We start from the raw sequence: 20314 nt of genomic DNA, 5'->3' as shown, positions 1-20314 counted from the left end.
TCTACACTTAACCACTTTGCTTAATATCTAGAAAACAATCGGCTATTTGAGCAAAGTAAAAAACTTGGTTGAGATTTAATGAAAGCTTTATCTGAAATAAATTGCACGAAATGTTTATTTAATTTTTAAATGAGTAAAACTTTAAAGCCAAATTTCTGAATTAATTTTCTTCTAGCATGGAAACGCAGTTACTAATAGATGCAAATAAGCAACCTTCAAAATTACAAAAAAGTTTAAAAACTACGCACGTCAATACTGCTAATTAGAGATAAAAGCAACACTAAAAAGTGCATAATACAAAGGTCTACTGTGATGATGGAACTAAAATTAGCATTAACTGACACCTAATTCTTGATAAATGTATACTCACATACAACTTCAAACATTCATACTTAAGTACATCCATAAATATACATATGTACATATTTACATAATAAATTCAACACTTAAACAGCTTTCTCAAATACATACACATATTCTTTTGCATTTTCAGGAGTCAACCGCATGGAAGACACTAACGTCACATCCAAATTCATTGGTTCAACTCTTTCCGTCACGTGCCATGCGAGTCGTGCAAGAGGTGGTCAGATCGTTGCGTGTAAGTACATGAATACCAAAAAATGCCATTAGCTGGCGGCTAAGTAGGAGTAATGAAAAAGAATAAAAAAAAATGAATCGTGCCAAAATGGCAATTTGAAATTCAACGGCAAAACTAACGTAGTAAGTGAATAAAACCAGTTAGCTAGCCATTCATGCATTCTAACCGCAACAGTGACCTTCGTTGCAGAATATTGCAGGCAAAAAGTAGGCACATGCCGAATTTGTCAAGAAATAATTCGCATCAAAATTGTTTGCTAAATTGTTCGCTTGTATGAGAATGTATGCACATACGTAAGTAAGTAGGTGTGAATGCACTTGCGAGTGCCGCCGATACCGCAAGTCAGCAAAATAATCTAATCGCCATTAAAAGATATTTTGCCAAGTCGTGGCGAGTTAATTACGGCTCTGCCGCTTGACACACATTTTAGTTCTGACAACGATCTACATACATACTTTACTAAATTCTCATTACTACGAGCGCACTATTATTCGAAACGCAGTGGTGTGACGGTTTTTAATTTGACATTTGGGGCATACAAATTTGAAACTGAGGCGCGAAAAATCCCGAATTATATGTAATTTGTATTGTTCCTGTATTTGTGGCTGGTAAAATGAATGAAATATCGAGTTGTTGTTGGACGAGTATTGTAGCTCAGCGGGACAGACGGGAGATAGGTCATTTCTAGATAATTTGAGTACGCTAAATTCAATGGGTTTAACAGTTTTGCCGAATTGGCTCATGACTCCATACACAATTTTCAAATTTAAACTTTGCTTAAAAGCAGGGTTTTTTCACTAAATTATTATCTGAAAGTCTGAATATATCGTACCTTTCACGAACCCCATTAAAAATTTAAGTATTCAAAAAAGTCGAAAATAGTTTTTTTTTTTAAATTCAGAAAGAGTTGGTTTAGTGCAATTTTTCGATTAATTTATAAAAATTTCTTTGAAAATCTTCTAATACAGAAAATAATATCTTATTGAAAAAGCTTTACCTGAAGGTACTTATTTACACGCAGTCTTCAAATTTCCGACTGGGATGGGGAACCTTAATCTATAATTCGATGAATTCGATTACAAGGGAGTTGAAATGCTTAAATTTCCGATTGGCCAAGGCAGAACATTTATGGGGAAATAGCCCTCGCGTCTCATCGTGATTTAGTTTTTATCTAACTAGGACAAGGAAGAATGCGAATACCTTGAAGGCCTGAGGCTAGAAAACAGAGACATCTATGTTTTTTTTTGAAGTATTATCCGCAAGTCGGATCCTTAGACAGCTTTGCCAAGAAATCCCTGATAAAGGAGAAACTACTTGGACTTGGAAGCGTTTCGGAACTTATAGCACAGACAGACAGACGGAAACTTTAATTCAAATTAACGCCGCAGTTGGTCGGATAAAAATTGTACTCTGTTAGACAGCAGTACTGCGGATTAGGCGAGCCACGGTCATAGATAGACTGCGGATGTTTAAGCAGAAAACGAAGCCTAAAAATATGTACCACTTAACTATCAGCAAAATGTATAATAAATGTATACATTTGTATACATTTGTGGCCTTATTCATAAAAATTAAAGTGGGTTTAAACACAAAAAAACGTTTTTATACATTTTTCAGTGTACAAACCCTTTTTAAAGCCACTTTTTTTATGAATAAGGCCATTTGTCTATAGTTTTATGGCACATATTTTTAGCCTTCGTTTCCTGCATAACATCCGCAGTGTAGTCATAAATTTAATTTTTCGATCCTTTCATTACTATATTTTCAAATGTGTTTATAGTTGTTATGGGCTTTTTTAATAAAATTAAACTCTAAAAAATTTAATAAATTTAAAGTAATTGTGTCAAATAACTTACATGTTTCTTATACAATTTCATTTGAATTCCTATCTGAATTAATGTGGTGACTGCATTTCCGGCGACGAGGTAGATGACCACGCTAGTTTTGCATGTTCTCTGTATTCTACGTTCACTGAGTTTTAGTAAGTGTTGTCATCGAAAATGGCCCTCATTTGAATTATCTCTAGGACTTAATCCGCATCAACGCTGTCGTCTGCATATGGTTTTACTCACCAGAAACTTCGCGGTCAAATGAAATAAAGTAGTTAATAAGGAGAGCTCAGATTTTGAATATTTAACACGAATATCTTCGTCCGAGTACTGTACCCATCCGAAGTTGTCCTTAATAAACGATTTAGGAGACAACGATATCTACGACGAACCAATCACCACCTGCAGCTTTGATATTTTCGAATTTCTCCCAATGGCCTAAAAACTTAAAATGATGAGTTGTAGTTAGGACTGCGCACATACATATGTGTGTGTATTTATGAATTTTAGAGCGCCCAAGCAGCTACCATGAACTCTATACATACTCTTATTATTTCTATCCAAAAATGCATTTTAGTTTCGGGGCTTATTACTACGTTATCGTGCCGTACACATTCTGTACCTGCAGAATTTTGGTAATCTATTTTATTGTATTTAATAAAATTAGAAGGAGAAATAAGAAAAAAATTAAAAATAAAAGCATTATTTCAACTTGCATTCTATCTAAAGCAGCCACTATTGGGCCGTTTCTAAAGGCATGCTCTTAAGAATGCTCATACTTTACATATGTAAATATGTATGTATGAATACAAATGTACAAATGCAATCGTGTCAAGGTAGCGCAACAGAATTTTTGTAAATCTAGTTGCATGTAGATCCATACATTTGTATGCACATACATATTTAAATTTTGGAGAAAATCAAATGCAAGTATGTATATACATATACATACTCGTATATACAAGGCTAACAAGAACACGACTTAAAGCATTAATAGGTATTTTGAGGAGTGTTAACTAATTTTAAATAAAAAAATTTATTCTGCATATAAAATAAATAAATAAATAACCAAAGAATATCGGGACCGAAAATGTTATAACACGGTGCTACATGTGCTTTTAATGTCAATTAGTAGAAGTGGTAGAGCAGGCCTAAAAAATAATTCTGGCATTAGCAAAATTTTTAATACACCCNAATTAGTAGAAGTGGTAGAGCAGGCCTAAAAAATAATTCTGGCATTAGCAGAATTTTAAATACACCCCCAAAATCTTAAGTTATGAACAAAAACCTGAAAATCGGAATGTTGGGTCAAAACACCGGCCATAAATTGGACAGTTTTCAACGGCTTCTCATAATCTTACATTCGTGAAAAGAAGAAGGTTGTGCCATTCCACTGCTTTTGGGAAATTCAAGTTAAATTAGTTTTAGGCTAAAATAAACTAGATTTCCCCCTCCTTAAAAAGAGCTACATACTCCAGGCCTTAATTTTACAAAAAATCTCTAAGCTATAAAGATTTTTTCGAATTCATTCTATCACTTATAGCTACGGTGACCATCCGTCCTGTATTATACGGGACAGTCCTCTTTTTTGACCCATTGTCCTGGTAATTTATTTATTTTATACGGGACGCCAAATGTTCTGTATTTCTTTTAATGCCCTGTATTTGTCCCGTATTCGGTGTTCCGACGCCTTAACAGCTCATTAAAATGGCATGCCTATGAACGAGTTTTAAGTGATGTTGGTATATGATTGTAATTTTCTTTATAAACAGTTATTATTTTCTAATCTGAATGCCTGTGATTCGAATCGAGGAATACATACAGCGGCCAAAATAGAAATTAGGACTCGACATTTTAGTAAGTTTGGCTATTTTTCCTCAGTTTATTATTTACTTTATGAAAGTAAAGCTCTTTTAGTAACAAAAACCATATAATACCAAACTTCCAACTTTGTGCGAAAACTATAAAAATTAATTCTACAATATTTCGCCAAAATTTTAAACTTTTTAATTAGAATTTTTAGAAAAAAATTTGGTTTGCAGTTTTGTAACTCATTAAAATTTAGTATAATAAAGTGCGAGTGGAAAGTGCTGCTCATTTGCTTTTCTTTCACAAAAAAAGGTCGAACATACATACTTACTTTATATGAAAAAAATGCGTAACACCGTCAACAAAAAAAAAAATTGCCAAAAATTAGTGGTAAACCTTACCGACTTAAAGTGCACTTTGTTATACTAAAATTTAACGAATTTTTTTTAACAAATTTTACGGGGTAAAAATCTCGAGAAAATTATCCTACCAATTTGTGAGGTTTCTATAAGGATACTGTTTCAGGGAAAACAGTGTGGAAAAAATTTCCAAAATTATTTTTTGTCCCGTATTCGGCTCTCATAAATATGGTCACCGTACTTATAACAAAACCTCGATCAGAAGCTTGCAAAGGAATTATGTAAAATACTATACTAATGATGATCTAAAAGTAAACATCTTCTAAATAAATACCTCCTGATGACTATCATTTTCTGTCCGCGCATACATAAGTGTAACCATATCATATCTGATTCTCATTTTCCGATTTTTATATTTCGCAGAAAGACACAAATGTCATAGTCCAAACCTCTTTGGGTAAAGTTCGTGGACGTTTCCAGAAATACAGATCTGGCGAACGAGGTGGCTACTACAGTTTTAAGGGCATACGCTATGGTGAAGCACCAATAGGAACTAGAAGGTATAATAAATATTTATAGTATTTAAGTTCAAAAGCAAAAAACTTCCCTGCTTCAGATTTCGTGCTGCTGAGCCGGAGAAGGCTTGGTTCGGCGTACGCGATGCATCACGCGAGGGAAACAGCTGTCCACACAAGAATATGATACTGGACACTTTTAAGGGCAGCGAGGACTGCCTCTTTTTGAATGTCTTCACCACACAACTACCCAAGGCGGATGAGTGAGTGCGCACTGCTTGAATTTCCCACAAAATCTTTGATTTAATGGACATTGCATTCAATTTTAAAATTTACCTTTAAAATTTTTCATTTACATTCTTACAAAATTTACATACTTTTAGAAACTACATACACATCGACGGCTGAGTGGAATATCGCCTTATCTCAGCAAAGGGTTGAAAAACGCCCTATTTTAGAATTTGGTTGAAGAAGGCCCTATCTCAGCTGCAGGAATATTGAATTTATATTGAGATGGCGCGTTTTCGAAGTGGCTACAGAGGTAGCGCGGTTTTGAAGCAAATTCTGAAATAAAGCCTTCTGCAACTGTTTGCTGAAATAGGGCGTTTTCGAACCAGCCACCGAGATAGGGAGATCTTCCACTCAGCCGACGGACATATTACATATGTAGATATTTTTTATTACTATTGTGTTCTACTTTTTTGGGCTATAGTGATCAGCTTTTGCCGGTTATGGTTTGGCTACATGGTGGCGGCTATTCATTCGGCTCCGGCAATACTTTCCTTTACGGTCCTGACTACTTAGTTGCAGAGGATATTGTTTTGGTTACACTGAACTATCGTCTCGGTCCCTTGGGATTTTTGACTGCCGGTCCAGACGCGCCAGGCAATCAAGGATTGAAGGTGATTAAACGCTTGCAGATCAAATACCATTGAATAAACATTACTTTATCAATACGTATTTTTTCAGGATCAAGTGCTCGCCTTAAAATGGGTGCGTGACCACATTGCGGCTTTCGGTGGTGATCCAAGGCAGGTGACAGTTTTCGGAGAGTCGGCTGGAGGCTCAAGCGTACAAATGCTACTTTTATCACCGCAAGCTGAAGGTCTCTTTCAACGTGCTATCTCACAAAGTGGTTCGGCGTTAAACCCTTGGGCGATGGCCGAAAGTTCGTCTGAACGCGCTTTCCGATTGGCCGCTAATTTGGGATACGTGGGCGCCAATGATACCGCAGAGATATTGGAATTTTTGCGTCGTGTGCCTGCAATGAAATTGGTTGAAGCTGCACCCACAACGCTTACAGCTGAAGATTCACGTAACAATATTGGTTTACCATTTGTGCCAATTGTGGAGGGTTATTGGAACGCACAGGGCGAAAGTGAAGTATTCTCTGAAGAACCTTTCATCACAAAACACCCTAACGAAATATACGACAAACGTCAGTTTCACAGCAAGGTGCCATATATGACGGGCTATAATACGCATGAGGCGATGCTCTTCATACGGAGTGAGTAATGCATTGCTAAGTTTGATTAATACATTTATGTTCATATATCATGTCGGTCTTCATAGGACTGCGAAAGAATCCAAATCTACTGGAAATAATCGAGAATGATTTTTCGCGTATGGTTCCACGTGATTTGAACGTCACAGATGAGCGTGAACGGGTAACGCGTGACATCCGTCAATTTTATTTGGGTAACAAACAAGTGGGTGTCGAGTCGGTGGACGAAATGATTGCAGTGAGTCTCATAAACACATAGTTAGAAAAATCCAAGTTTTTAAAAAGATTAAGTCTTTCATTGTATCCGCAGCTCTTAACGGATCTAATGTTCCTGCAGGGCATACGCAAAACTGCGCGTAATCACGCCAAATATGGCAATGCGCCTGTGTATATGTACCGTTTTTCGTACGATGGTGCACTGGGACTCTATAAACGCATGTTGGGCATTACAAGGCCAGGCGTATGTCATGGTGATGAAATGGGTTATTTGTTCAAATTCGGTTTCTTCAACTTAAGCTTGGATCCCCGATCAACAGAGGTGCTTGTGAAGAATCGTATGGTGCGCATGTGGACGAATTTCGCCAAATATGGGTGAGTGTTTTATTACAAAATTACATGGTTATTGAATTTATGTATTTTGTTTCGAATCAATTTTTTCTTACCAAACCAGCACTCCCACACCGCAAAATGAAGAGGACACAATGTTGACCACGAGCTGGGAACCGATAAATCCGCAGACTGTGATGGAAGATATCAGTTATTTGGATGTCTCTGTTAATATGAACATGCGTAGCAATCCAGAAGCTGAACGACAAGAGTTCTGGGACTATATGTACAAGCACTTTAATGGCGCCGCAATGTAGTCCGGCATAAATCCGCAAAATCTTCGCTAAAAATGCATTTCACTCGTCTAAATTTCATTAGCAATGCCATAAATCAATATGTAATATGTCACAAAAGAACATAAGCCAAGAAAGAATACGAATTACATTGAAATGAAATATGAAGGCACTGAAATTGGAGTTTTACGCAATTTTAATCAATGTTACTGTTATAATTAGATTTTGAAATTACCAGAAAATTATGTAAACATTCTGTTCCCAGCTCCAATTTCAATTATATGCCCAACAATTAGCGATCATTTACCGCTCACTGCATTTTAATATATTCACACTTATTAATTTAAATACTATTAGTTTTACATTAGCTGTAATATTCGTAGTTTAGCTTTAAGCACCATTTCGTAGCATTTCATATATCCAGAGCATTTACAATATTTATAGCTGTATAATTTTTATACACAGGAAATTAAAGTATTGTAAGGTGGCGAGTGCATTTTTCGGGCTTATAACTTGCTGATTTATTTTGGTTATAACGTTCTGCGCAAAAGCTTTTTTAACAGATCATTTGGTTTTACAGTATAAGCCCGAAAAAGACACTGGCCATGTTACAAAAATTTTAAATTCCTGAAGATTTGACCATACGTATCTATGCATGTGTATAAAAATATGTAGTTACCTTTTTTCATTTGTACATAGTCCAATTTCTTTAGTTATTGCCTCACATTAAATTATCATTCTAAACTTTAAGATTTTATAAATGCGAATTTTGTTGAACAGTTAACGGAAGACAAGTTTTTATGTATAAAAATAAACAACAATAAAATTGTATTTATTTTTTGTCTTTACTCGGAAACACCGTCGATCCTTTTGAGTGATATAAATACATTTGTAACAAAAATATGCTACTATCTATAGTGAGTTCCGCTTTTGAAAGTGTCTTGATTCGAGATTTCACTTTTTCCAGAATTTCTCTTTCCGGTGGCGTCAAAGTCTCCAGTATCTATGCAAGAAAAATAAAACAGTAAATGATAAATACATATGTATTTATGTATGTACGTGTTTTGTTCACTATATAGGGAACTTATGTATTTATGAGCACGTACTTCTTCTATATATTCCGCAGATTCACCACGCTCTTTCATTGTCGCAACAATGCTGTCCAACTTTTGCGACTTTTCAATTAATCTCTTATGTTCAGACTTTTCAAAATTAGAGCGTTCGATCGTATTGTATAAAGCTTTGTAGCAAACGTTTAATATCATGCGGACGCTCTGTGAAAGAGAGATAAGATATTGTATGACTAAAAATAAATATAAAGAAAGGCGATGTATCCTTGTGTTTAGTTCTTTTATCCACACAAATACAATGTAGTTAGAAATATCTACACATAAACACGTCACAATAAAATTCTGAACCCCACTTTTTCGAGGGCTCGATTTCAGTAAATCCTACACCGATGGGAGAAACTAACTGAACTTCTCAAATCGCTTATCTCTGGAACCGCTTATGCTAACGAATACGATTCGTAGCAAAATCCGAATATTAGTCAAAAAGGAACCGTTAGGCATCTCATCTATACATACAAATACATATAAATATTTTTTATAAAAGAAAATGTATGCTCTTTTTTCGGTCTAATTTTGAAAGCTACTGAAAAAATTAGGAGACTTGGTACTTAGAATTGATCCTAATCAAGCCTTCATAATTCGATTTTAAGTTTTCCTGTATATTCACTATAAATTTCTCTTTTGGACTACAAAACCGTCATTCCCATAAAAGAGTCAATATTGGTGACAATCACAATTCAAAAGTGCATGAAAAAGATGTAGAATTTCGACAACTGGGCGATACTAGTTTTAAATAAAATTCGTGTCTTTGAAAGGACTCAGAACCCGGAAGTGATCGTTTCATACCTGTTTGGGCTTGAAGTGGAACAAAAAATATGCTTTGGCTGGTCCCATCCCACCACCGCCTGCTTTTCTGATTGTTTTCATTTGTATAAATTGATCCTGAAATAGGTAATACGATAACAGTTTTGCCTCTCGTGCTGGTATCATTGCTTCTTTTTGCAAGTCTTCCTGCTCTATGAATTTTTTCATGTGTATTATGCGGAAAATACGTGAAGCCTTTGATCCATATCGTTCTGTAATCACACGGCCAAACCAGGTAAGCGTCAACTCTTCAAAGGCCTTACTTAGATCCACCACATACTGTCCACCGCCCATTTCACCAATTTTCCGTATAAATCCTAATGGATCATCAGCTAAGTAAGGTAATATAAAAACTTAAACCTTATGAAAAAAGACTTAACAACAGTTCAATTTATACCTAGTAGCGAAACGTATTGATCTAAATGCTTTATTAAATCCAAATTGTTTGACTTCTTCTCAATCATTTGTTTTATTTCGGCCAAAGTGAATGGATTTGAGCATTCCTAAGTTTTGGAGGAAGATGATTAGAACTTGTTGACTAACATATTTTATTAACTGCATACCTTTTGCCACGGATCTGTTCGCTCATACATTTGCTTCAGCATATATTTGAAGCATTCGCTAGCGCTGGCACCTAGTTTGCGGTCAATAGCGCCAATCATTAACGAATCCCGAAAATCCTGGTGAAAACGACTGAAATTGATGTGCCAATAAATACCTGCATCTGCAGCTTGCTCTACTTTTTCTTTGCCTGCCTGCACCTGCGCTATAAACTGTAAATTTATTTCTGGGGGTGCAAAATATTGGTAGGCTTCGATTTGCAATTTAGGCACCGGATCTTCCTCACCCGGTACCAGTTGTGGCAAACGAATAAGGTAATTATCGCTTAACATAGCCAAAAAGTTGTCGCGATAGGACTCTATTTTTTCCTTCGTTTCAGAGCTTGCAATGCATTTGAGTAATATATTGGTAGCTGTTTGGGGGCCGGTATGTAATAGTTCCTCAGCTATAGCAGCGCCAACTGTGCCATATTTAGTATGTATTAATTGTACGTAACTATAAAGGACAAATATTTGAATAGAGTTTGTAACAAGATATAATTATTAGCACCAACCCTGGATAGCGCAATATGTAAAAAATTTCTTCGCGTTTTAGCGCATACTCAGCCAAAAATGTGTTCGATTCGCAGGGCAAAAATACTACCAATTGATATTTAATGAGCACCGCCAAAGCCATGGATACCTAAACGAAAAAATGTTTACTCTATCGAGCTGTTCCCTGATCATTTGCATTACATACCTCTTTGCGAGACAGCTTTGTTGTTTTCGCAATTGCCGGCAACGTGCGTGAAACCGCACAGAATAAACAATCAGCCACGGCCTGGACAGTCTCACCGAAAACTTGCTTCACGATCACAGAGCAAAGATTTGCGTATTCTATAGACATTGTGCCGCACTTTAGTGTCCCGAATTTACGTATATTTATAAACAAGAAAAATAATGCATAAAAGATGTAAACATTTGTTTCTTAAAAAAGCGTGCAACAATTTGCTCCATATCAGCTGTTTTACTAATCACTCGGCGTTGCCATATCGATGGTATATTAATTTCATAAGCCATATGTCACCATCCAACTAGTTGTGCGATCAGCAATAATAACGAACATAAAATGAGTTTGTAGGCTGTTTTGTCTTAAAAGTCATATACCAAACTAAACTAAAGTAAATCTTCACCAGCAAAAGGCCATTTCGGGGATTCTGGTTGTTGTAACAGCATACAAATTTCCCAATGAATTTTTGGAGAATGGTGCTGAGGTGACTGGGGCAGACATAAACCTGAGGCGTTCTGTTTACGTAGACCCTTCCATCGATGGAATGAGGTCGTTTAGATTTATTAACTTACCTGTGCAAGTTTTTTTTGACTACGAATGAACTAAGGTTTTGGAGTGCTTGACTTCTATTGTTGCTGGATGCTTAGAGCTATGTGCTACCACTCGTCAGGAGCTGGGTTCAATCATCTGGCAGGCAATGACAAACCTCTGCCTGAAAAAGCTTTTCATAAAATCAATTTCCATAGCATCCCACAGATTCAAGTTTTATACTATGTAAGTAGATGGAAACAAAAGACTTAAGCAGCAAACTACAATTTAAATTTTTTTCTTAAATGATTTCCAAAGAGCCACAAAGAGTTAAATTGTCATAAATTTTACAATTTTCAAGATTTGTAGGGAAGTTACATATTTGCACAAATTAAACCACTTTTCAGGACCACATTGCAGCGCAATTCCGCAGTTTCTCTGCTTCTATATTCGCTTTCATTTAGCATTTGTTATCAAAGCTATCGTGAAAAGCCCTAATCAATTATTAAATGCAATAGCTATGTATATTGGGACTTAGGAAACATACTTATTAAGCAAATAATTAAGAATATTGGTAACTGAAGTACAAACAGGTCTAGATATGGTTTCCAAAATTCTCTTGTCAAATTTGAGAGAATTTTTCTTAGTTGCGTACGAAAACCGCCTATGATGTCTAGAATGATCGTCAAAACCAGTAATACCCAACTCGCCCTCGGCAACAAATTTGTTACCGGTAATATTGCCATCGTATCGATTCCTTTTTACCAGTCGCTCTAAAAAGTCCGCCGAAGGAAACTCGCCTGGGCGAGTCGTTTTCTTAGCACCTGAATGAGCCGTTTTCATATCGGTTTATTGTTGCTACAGGCGATATTTGTAATAATGTTATTATTTTTAATAATCCATAAATTTTTTTTGTGTACAAAACTGCGACTTGAAAAATGAAATTTATTATTTCTCTCGCTATGGCGCTTCCAATTTTTTCACTCCTACATTAGGCGTAAATTAGATGTTTTTGAGAATCCTGTTGACATCTGTTTGGGAGTAATAGTGATGATGTATTCCTAAAATGACATGAAAGAAATTATGTCACCACGGCAATAAGCCCGCGAGTCGCCAATATGTTGCCATTGATGATTGTTGCCTATTTCTCATGTTTTGCCTCGTGGGTTTTTTGAATATTTATCAAGATTTTTGTTCTAAGTATGAGTATTATACAGCAGGCAGGCAATGGCAAACCTTAGAGTGTATGTCTGCGAAATAAAACCATTATATCACAAACATTTTATTAAACTATTTTCACTTTGTAATGCACATACATAGAATAATTATATATAAATTGGGGCTTATAAATATGGATTATACATACTGTATACCAGATACCCGAGCCAGTGGCCTTCGAAACGGCGACTATGAAAATCGAGAATGCGAGCACATAATTGGAAACATATATAAGGGGGGAGATTTTGTTTTGTGCACGTGTGATACTGGTACAGAACTGGACTTGAATCGTCACATGCGATATCGTATTATTCGTCACGTAAAAACACATTTTTCGGATTATGACATACGTGAACGTACTCTTTACCCCATTCAGCTTATACAACTGACGGTATCACGTAATTTTCTTTCGTATGGCTTTCGATCAGTGAGCGGATGTTAAGATTCGAGCCCTGGTTACAGAATATCCTGCCGTAAATATTGAAAAACTTATATTCTTTAAGGATATGTACAGTTCTTTTACAAACATATCGTCGTTTAAAGTACAAAACCGCGTAACTGACATTTTGCATTATCTTGATACGCGGCTTTGCAGTTTGTTGATACGCGGTTTTGTACTTTAAACGACGATATGTATGTATGCATAGCTATTTGAATCGTTCTTATATTAAGGCATTAAATAACATGAAAGCATTATTAAAATGTCAGCAATTACTGGCTTTTATGCTTTCTAAATTTATTTGCAAACTAATTTTTTACTCAAACAGTGAATATTGAATATTTATAGAAAATCTCAATTATCTGTGTTATTTATAAATTACGCATAAAGCTGTGAATAATCAATTATTATCGATAATTAAGACTAGACACATTCTGTGGCGCGGGCCCTGCGGGTTACTCAAGGAATTCGCGCCCAGTTTCCGATTAACTTCAAAAACAAAACAGAAGAAAAAGTTTTTTTCTAATAGCGGTCACCATGGAATAAACAGCTTCTCATAAAAATACAATCGTCGTTCAAAGTCGGCGTAAAACTGTAGGTCCCTCCAGTTTGTGTGACATCATCAAGGCGTACGCCACAAATCGGAGGAGAAGCTCGGCCATATACTAACATATTGGGTATGCGCCAATCTATCATTATGTTATTAAATTTTAACCATTTTATAATACCTTGGGTTCGAAAATGATCCGTCAGCCGTTTTTGCGACTAGTGACATAAACTTGCAAGGTTTAGAGATGCCTGATTGGCAAGTCGTTTTCGATTGTCTATGACACACTGAATCCGAATCTGTCAATCAAAATTTCCAATCACGACAGGTTTTTGACAAAATTGGGCTTAAAACCCCCGTTGTACGTTTTGATAAAACTTTCCATAAGCCGTTATAATTTTCATTTAAATTTTCAATATTTTATTTCTGTTTAACGTTACGTTGTATTACAATAGTTTTGTGTTACATTCATTAAAAATATTATAAGCGATATCAATTACAACATTGCCATAATCATATTTACCAGTACTAATTTTCGAGTGTGTTAACTGTCAGACTACGCTTGAAAAGCCTACAAAGCCTGAAACAAGTTCGAATTTCGGCATCGTTCGGGCTTTTCAGACTTTTATGACTCGCCAAAAGCCGCGCAACACGGCAATACCCGATTGGTTTGACAGCAACTCCAGCAGAAATACAAATTGCTAGTGCAGCACGAGCAAGTTGCAATATACTTTGGAAATCGGTTTTCGCTCTTTCAATTTCAGTTTCATTTTGCAACTTTTATTTCTGAAACTGATTTCCCAAAATTTGAGAGAAAGGTCTTTCTGACTGTTCAGATATCAAAATAAAATTTCTCTAATATGGTGTTCGAATATGACCTTTTTCCAAAGTAGATTTTCGAGTTATTCGAAAAATTGCAATTTGAAAAAAAACCGGTTGCCAATTTTTAAAAGCGGTTTTAGTTTACATAGGCTCTGATCCAATACTTTTCGTGTGAAATCCTGTAAAAATGTCAAACAGCAAAATTACTATCTGAAGTGAGAGTAAAAAGTGAGTAACAACAAAAAGTACGGGAACAAAAAAAAACTTTTTCCTGTAAAAACGTCAACCAGTGGTCGCTTGACACTTTTCATGATCTTACCAGAAGAAAAAGTTCGGGTAAAATCTTGCAACTTCATTCTCTACACAACTTTCCAAAAATCGCTCTCATTTGCGGGATTTTGGAAAAATTTGTAGCTTCCTACAAATTCGTGTAAAAACCTCTAAGTTCATGGAGTACTGGATCAGAGCTATAGTGAAAAGGCTTATTGCATTTTCCCGACTTTTTCCCGATTCGAGTAGTTCTCTTGCCGCGCTAGCAGAGTGCCACTCGTGACGTCCAAGGTTCAATCTCTTGTCCCAGCAACATAAAGAAAGTTTTTTTTTCGGATAGCGGTTGCTTCTCGGCACACAACTGCAAGCCTCAAAGTTTACTTCTGCCATGCAAAAGTTTCTTCGGAGGCGGAGTAAAAGTGTAGATCTTCATTTGTGTCACATCAAGGAGAAGAAAACGACTTACGGCCAGTTTTTCAGTGCCAGTTTAAACTTAGATTAAGTAAACTGAGCTTAAATTGAACAGCTGGCTGACATTTGATTAGCTGATCTTAGTTTAAATCAGCCAGATGGGGCGTTTAAACTTAGTTTAAACCACGGCCGTGCACTGAAAGACTGGCCCTTAGAGGAGAAAACGTTTAAGCGCCGAACATTTATTTATTGCATTCAAATAATCTAGGATATAATTTTAAAATTTTTTAGGGTTTGCCATAAAGCTTGAAATGACCTTGAAAACTTCGAAAAGTTCAAAACTTTTATTGAGAGGTCAATATTTGTATAAAATGGAAGAAAACCGGTTTGTTCGATAAAAAAATGCGGTTGATCTCATATTCCAAATATCAAGATTAAAAAAAAAAAAACGCTTATAGATCAAAAACAGGTGGAACCCCCCATTGCATTTGCGGGGTTTTCACTATGCAAAAATGGTTAATAAAATGGTTATTGCTTTTGAAGAATTCTATATCATTTCTTGGAATTTATTATTTTTCCATATAAAATACATGGAAAACTTTGAGCGCTTTGAGCGACCTCTAAATATTTTTTGATTTCAAAATCAAAAATAGGGGTAGATATATATTTTTTCGGTATAGAAGAATCCAAGGGGGCGAGAGCATAAAAATTCCGACTTTACTTTTTCACATGCATTTTTGGACCACCCTAGTGTACATACATATGTATTTCTAACTAAAGGGACACTCAAACAGACGCGGTATTGGAAGTGCGGTACAAGGAGGTACATAGTATAGTTATGCGTCTGTTTGAGTGTCCCTTAATCAGGGCACAATAGCATTCACATCATTCCAAGAGCCACGTGTTCACATTTCGACGGCAATCATTCAGCATCTTTAATGGCCTCAATACCAATTAAATTAAGAGGGTTCTTGTCTCAACACAGCATTATTTTAATTTCATTAATTTTATAGATAAACCGTAACACAATTACTGCACAATTAATTCCGATAGATACATACAAGTATTCTACATGCAATATATTTCAAAAGAAAAAAAAAAAACACGTGTGCACGTCTTACGGGGTTAAAGTCACCATTATTTTTTTCGGTTGACTCAACACGGTATTAGACGCGCTTTTTAAATTTAATATATCTGCGAGATCACGGTGTGTAAAGACTGAATCGATTTACCACCTCAAATGCGCAGAATAGCAATTATTTAATAGCAATAAAAAGTCACATTTTAATAAATTTTATATATAAATATGTACATTTATGTATCTACATGCACATGTATGTATGTATTTATGTATGTATAGGTATTGAGATAGAAAATGCCACGCAGCAAAGTGTACAACTGCTTTAGCTCCGTTTGATTGCCGAAAATGAAATGAACGAAGATTTTGCTGTTTGGTTGCGGCTAGCTGCTGTCCATAACCGATGGCGAATTGAATCTTTGGAAAACAACAACTAGTATAGATTATGCGCATTTGATGCCTCGCTTTCCAGTAAAGGCGAGGAGAATACTCTTTTTTGTTTGTTAAAAAACCCAAATTGATTGCGATTGTTCTTGAGGGAGCGTCGGAGAGAGCATAGCTTGGTGATTTAACAAATACCAGTTCAGGCACGAGTTGCTTCCAGTACAGATTAGCTCAGGGATTTCCAAAACAATAATTCTAGTTGTTGTTAGTTTCGACCTTTTTGTGGTATACCTGGCAATTCCAAAGCTGTCTTGGAAAATTTTTAATTGCAGTGTGCCTAGATGATTACAAAATAAATTAACTAAATTTACTTAAACTGGATTCAAAAAGTAAAATTTGCCCTTTTATGCCTCAAACAGTTAACATCACCTATAAAAATTAATTAAATTCTTAAATTATTTCCCTAAAAAGTTCGCAGTCAGCAAAAAGAGGTGTCCTCGACCGGGCTGCCAACAATCTTTGGCGATGAGGTAACATATTTGAGGGAAAAAAACTTGACAAACAGTCAGAAAAAGTGCCCAGTAAGTCGCCATTGCTTTTCATCAAAATTTCTTTCTTTCTTCCTGTTAATCCGTTTAAATTTAATTTTCATACTTTGTGTTATGTATATTTATGTGTATGATGTCGAAAACGTCGATAACGATGTTTGACTGGGAGGTAGTGATAACAAAACATTGAAGAATCGGGCCTTAATGTCTTTAAAAGTTTCTCATTTTGCCGAGTAGATTTATGACAAAAGTTATTTGTCTAAACAGGAAAATATTTGTAACGGTAAAAAGAAAGTTCTATAAAAACGTTTTTCTTTTTTTGTAATTCTAAAAAGATGACAATTACTTATGAAAAAGTATCGTTAAAACAACTAGAAAAGTTCACGGAGTTCAATTTCAATTCAATTCAACAATTCACCTAAAATTCCGTGGTTAAAACAAAAAAACAAAGAACACTTGCTAATTCGAACTCCAAAAAGGCGCACCTGGCCACACTGGTGCTTACCTTCAATGCTCATTAGTCTCTTTTATTACCTGAACGTTTTTGGAAGTCTTGTATGTATTAGCCAGTAGCTAAAACCTGAGCGAATAATTCTAAGAATGAAGAATAATTTTACGCCCAGTAGGAATTTCGCGTAATACAATAATGACTATGTGCGACAAGATTATTCACCTGAGAACTAAATTGAAAAATCAACAAATTTTATCTTATTTCAATATATGCTAGTTTTCAGAAAAAATTACTTCTTTTAATGTTTTTATGTGCTCACGTCATTTAGGGGGCTTTAGGGTCTCTCAGAACAAATCTGATGTAAATTTTCAAAACCTTATGAAAAATTCCTGATGGCATGATGATTTTTTAAAGCCGACATCACATTCAACGCCAGCGACCATAAACACCCCCAGTAACAAGTTTTAGCCGAATTCAATGATTTTTAGAAATTATCCTCCGCCATATTGAACGAACCATTTTAAAATTTATTGTTTTCTGTTAGTTGCTCATTCGTTGCCGAAAACAAGAAGAATTGACATCGCCCACAGAATGTTGTTTTTTCCTTCTGGAAATCCTTCCGATCGTTCCTGACGACGATCGGATCGTCAAACTTGGTGGATGGCATTAAAGGGGTACGCTCTAGTGAAGCTCCTTGGTGGTGAGCTTACCATTCGAGGATACTGAACAATCGATGTTAGGGCTGCAGAAATTTCGGTTGTTTAAAATTTTGTGAGAGAAGCTATACTATGGACATGCCACATCAGAGTGTACTATGATATTAATGTTTCTTAGCATAATCACTCCCACGTATGGCAGAAAAGAGAGGCGCCCGCCTGGGCAAAGATCCGTTTTAATCAAGTAAGACTAAGCATGTAGCTTTGCAGGTCGCCAAATATCCGAAGCACTCCGGTCGCGACTGGGCTATAGGGAGGGCTGATTCTCGGTTCAGGTCATTGGACATCTTAATTCGACCTTGGAAAAGCAAATGGGCTTGGACAGAGAATTTCAGGGGAGATGGATATGTATAAGTAAAATAACTTAAAAATTAAAATTCGTAACCTTTTAGCTCTTTTATATGTAGCGTAAAATTCCAATTTTTTTTTAAGTATGAAAAGCATTATAGCATGGTTTGGTAATCTAAATGTAACCTCAGTATTTATAACGTGAGCCAAAATCACTAACACGTCCGTCTCTAACTCTGAGTATGTAGTAAGAGTTAAAATACCAAATGAAGTTGCATTTTTTTTCATAATTTACTTTTGAAGCGGAAATTCTGAATTAAATAACCGTATTAAAATAAATATAAAGAGACAAAGAAAATGATAAAACTGAAGACTAAGTTATGTGATGCTATATCATGTCGCTCATCTCACTTCACCTCAACTCAATTCACCCCATTTCAGCCTAACTCAAGCCATCTTAACTCACCTCAACCCACTTCACCTTAACTCACTTCACCTCATCTTATCTCAACTCAGTATAAACTCACCTCAACCCACCTCAACTCACCTAAGCTTGCCTCAGCTCACCTCACTTCACCTAAACTCAACTTACCATATGTAAACCAACATTTCAGCTCAGCGAAGGAAATCACAAAAAAAGAATGATTTTTAAATTGACCAGCGAAACAGAGCCCAAATGAAATTTATTCCATGATTTGTGATTTGATCAATTTAAAATCACCGTGCCCAGTGCTAGTTATATTCTTATGTTATGTTAAGTTCAGTAGATGGGTACATACAACTATCAGGAAATTAATTATAAATATGCGCCTTTCAACCAAATTCACGGCAGTAAAACTTTCGCTCTTTTATTTGCATTGAAAATGGACAAGTATTCACAAATGAAGGACAAGAAAATCAGGATTTAATTTTCGTACAAATTTCTTGGCTTTGCACCCTAATGTGCAAATGTACATGTCACAGTTTTTTGGTTTTTTATAGTTTTACCATTAAAAATGTTTATTTCTCGGAAATATAACTCTGATACGTGATTAAAAACCATATACATACGACTTTCTAAAATGCGCGCATTTGCAGGTACATTCTTTCACAAAAAAGTATGTCTTATATATGTACACATACATGTATGTATGTATGAATGCATTTAAAATTGCAATTTGATGGTTTAATATTTGTATGCCATTGTCAAGGTGAATTAAACAGCTCATTTTTTTTTTAAGTAAACAAGAAAGTTCATTTATTGCGCTGCCAAGGCAAGAAATATTGCTAAGCCATTTTTTTATCTTTTGTAGAGTGTGAATTCTGAACGAATTGTATTTACATATATTTTAGTTGTTGGTGGTTACGACAGGGTAGAATATGATATATGTTTAAGTTCACGGGGCTAGGTAAATATGCATACATATATTAGTTGCTTCACGATTTGCAGGTTTTACAGGATTTGCAGGAAGATCTGTTTTTTTTTAGTTTCTAACTCATTTTCGGCAAATTCACGAAATTGTTTTAGAATTTGTGCGATTTGCCCAAACGAACTTTATACATAAATATGTACATAACGTGGTGTTTTTGTGCAGCTGTGGAGCTGCCAACCAACTACTTCTGTACGAGTGGCCTTGTGCTACTGCGGCCAGCAATTCAACAGACATACTAATTTTGTAAACAAGTTATTTAAAAAAAATACTTAAATGCACTTCTACGCAGAATTTGGCAAAAATTTATTGTTTAAAACATTTCTAATGTATGTATAATACTTATGGGTCATTCTAGCGAAGACGACACCGCAGGTAAAAAAAAAAAATTAAATTACATAGATTGCGTTTAAATTTCTGAAAACAGTAAAGCAGATAGAATAATTCTTCATTCATTTCACCGATTTATTTTTCACAAATTTCTTTATT

The 20314-nt window shown here is 35.5% G+C and overlaps 2 protein-coding genes across 4 annotated transcripts; one reads left to right on the top strand and one right to left on the bottom strand.

Moving 5' to 3' along the window:
- The first annotated feature begins 295 nt into the window (after positions 1-295).
- On the top strand, positions 296-8257 carry LOC108371767 (esterase FE4). Of its 3 annotated transcripts, XM_017627372.1 has the most exons (9): positions 296-418; positions 494-598; positions 5019-5155; positions 5212-5373; positions 5823-6012; positions 6080-6617; positions 6683-6852; positions 6925-7205; positions 7285-8257. In XM_017627372.1, the coding sequence occupies exons 1-9, from the start codon at positions 359-361 to the stop codon at positions 7475-7477; spliced, it is 1836 nt and encodes a 611-aa protein (XP_017482861.1). In that variant the 5' UTR covers positions 296-358; the 3' UTR covers positions 7478-8257. The 3 variants fall into 3 exon arrangements, with proteins under 3 accessions (XP_017482861.1, XP_017482862.1, XP_017482863.1); XM_017627373.1 differs by lacking the exons at positions 296-418; positions 494-598 and adding an exon at positions 3332-3357 and having other exon boundaries at positions 7285-7502; XM_017627374.1 differs by lacking the exons at positions 296-418; positions 494-598 and adding an exon at positions 3343-3361 and having other exon boundaries at positions 7285-7502.
- Positions 8258-8279: 22 nt separating this feature from the next.
- Polr3C (RNA polymerase III subunit C) lies at positions 8280-10951 on the bottom strand. The gene is made up of 7 exons (XM_017627375.1): positions 10687-10951; positions 10502-10629; positions 9951-10443; positions 9785-9890; positions 9370-9719; positions 8560-8727; positions 8280-8456 (listed from the first exon to the last, which is right to left on the bottom strand). The coding sequence occupies exons 1-7, from the start codon at positions 10831-10833 to the stop codon at positions 8286-8288; spliced, it is 1563 nt and encodes a 520-aa protein (XP_017482864.1). The 5' UTR covers positions 10834-10951; the 3' UTR covers positions 8280-8285.
- Positions 10952-20314: the final 9363 nt, after the last annotated feature.

This window comes from Rhagoletis zephyria, unplaced genomic scaffold (assembly GCF_001687245.7).
Source record: "Rhagoletis zephyria isolate East Lansing unplaced genomic scaffold, Rhagoletis_zephyria_1.1 Rzeph_scaffold_05211, whole genome shotgun sequence".
Taxonomy (NCBI): Eukaryota; Metazoa; Arthropoda; class Insecta; order Diptera; family Tephritidae; genus Rhagoletis; species Rhagoletis zephyria.
This window is presented reverse-complemented; position numbering and strand designations above follow the sequence as displayed.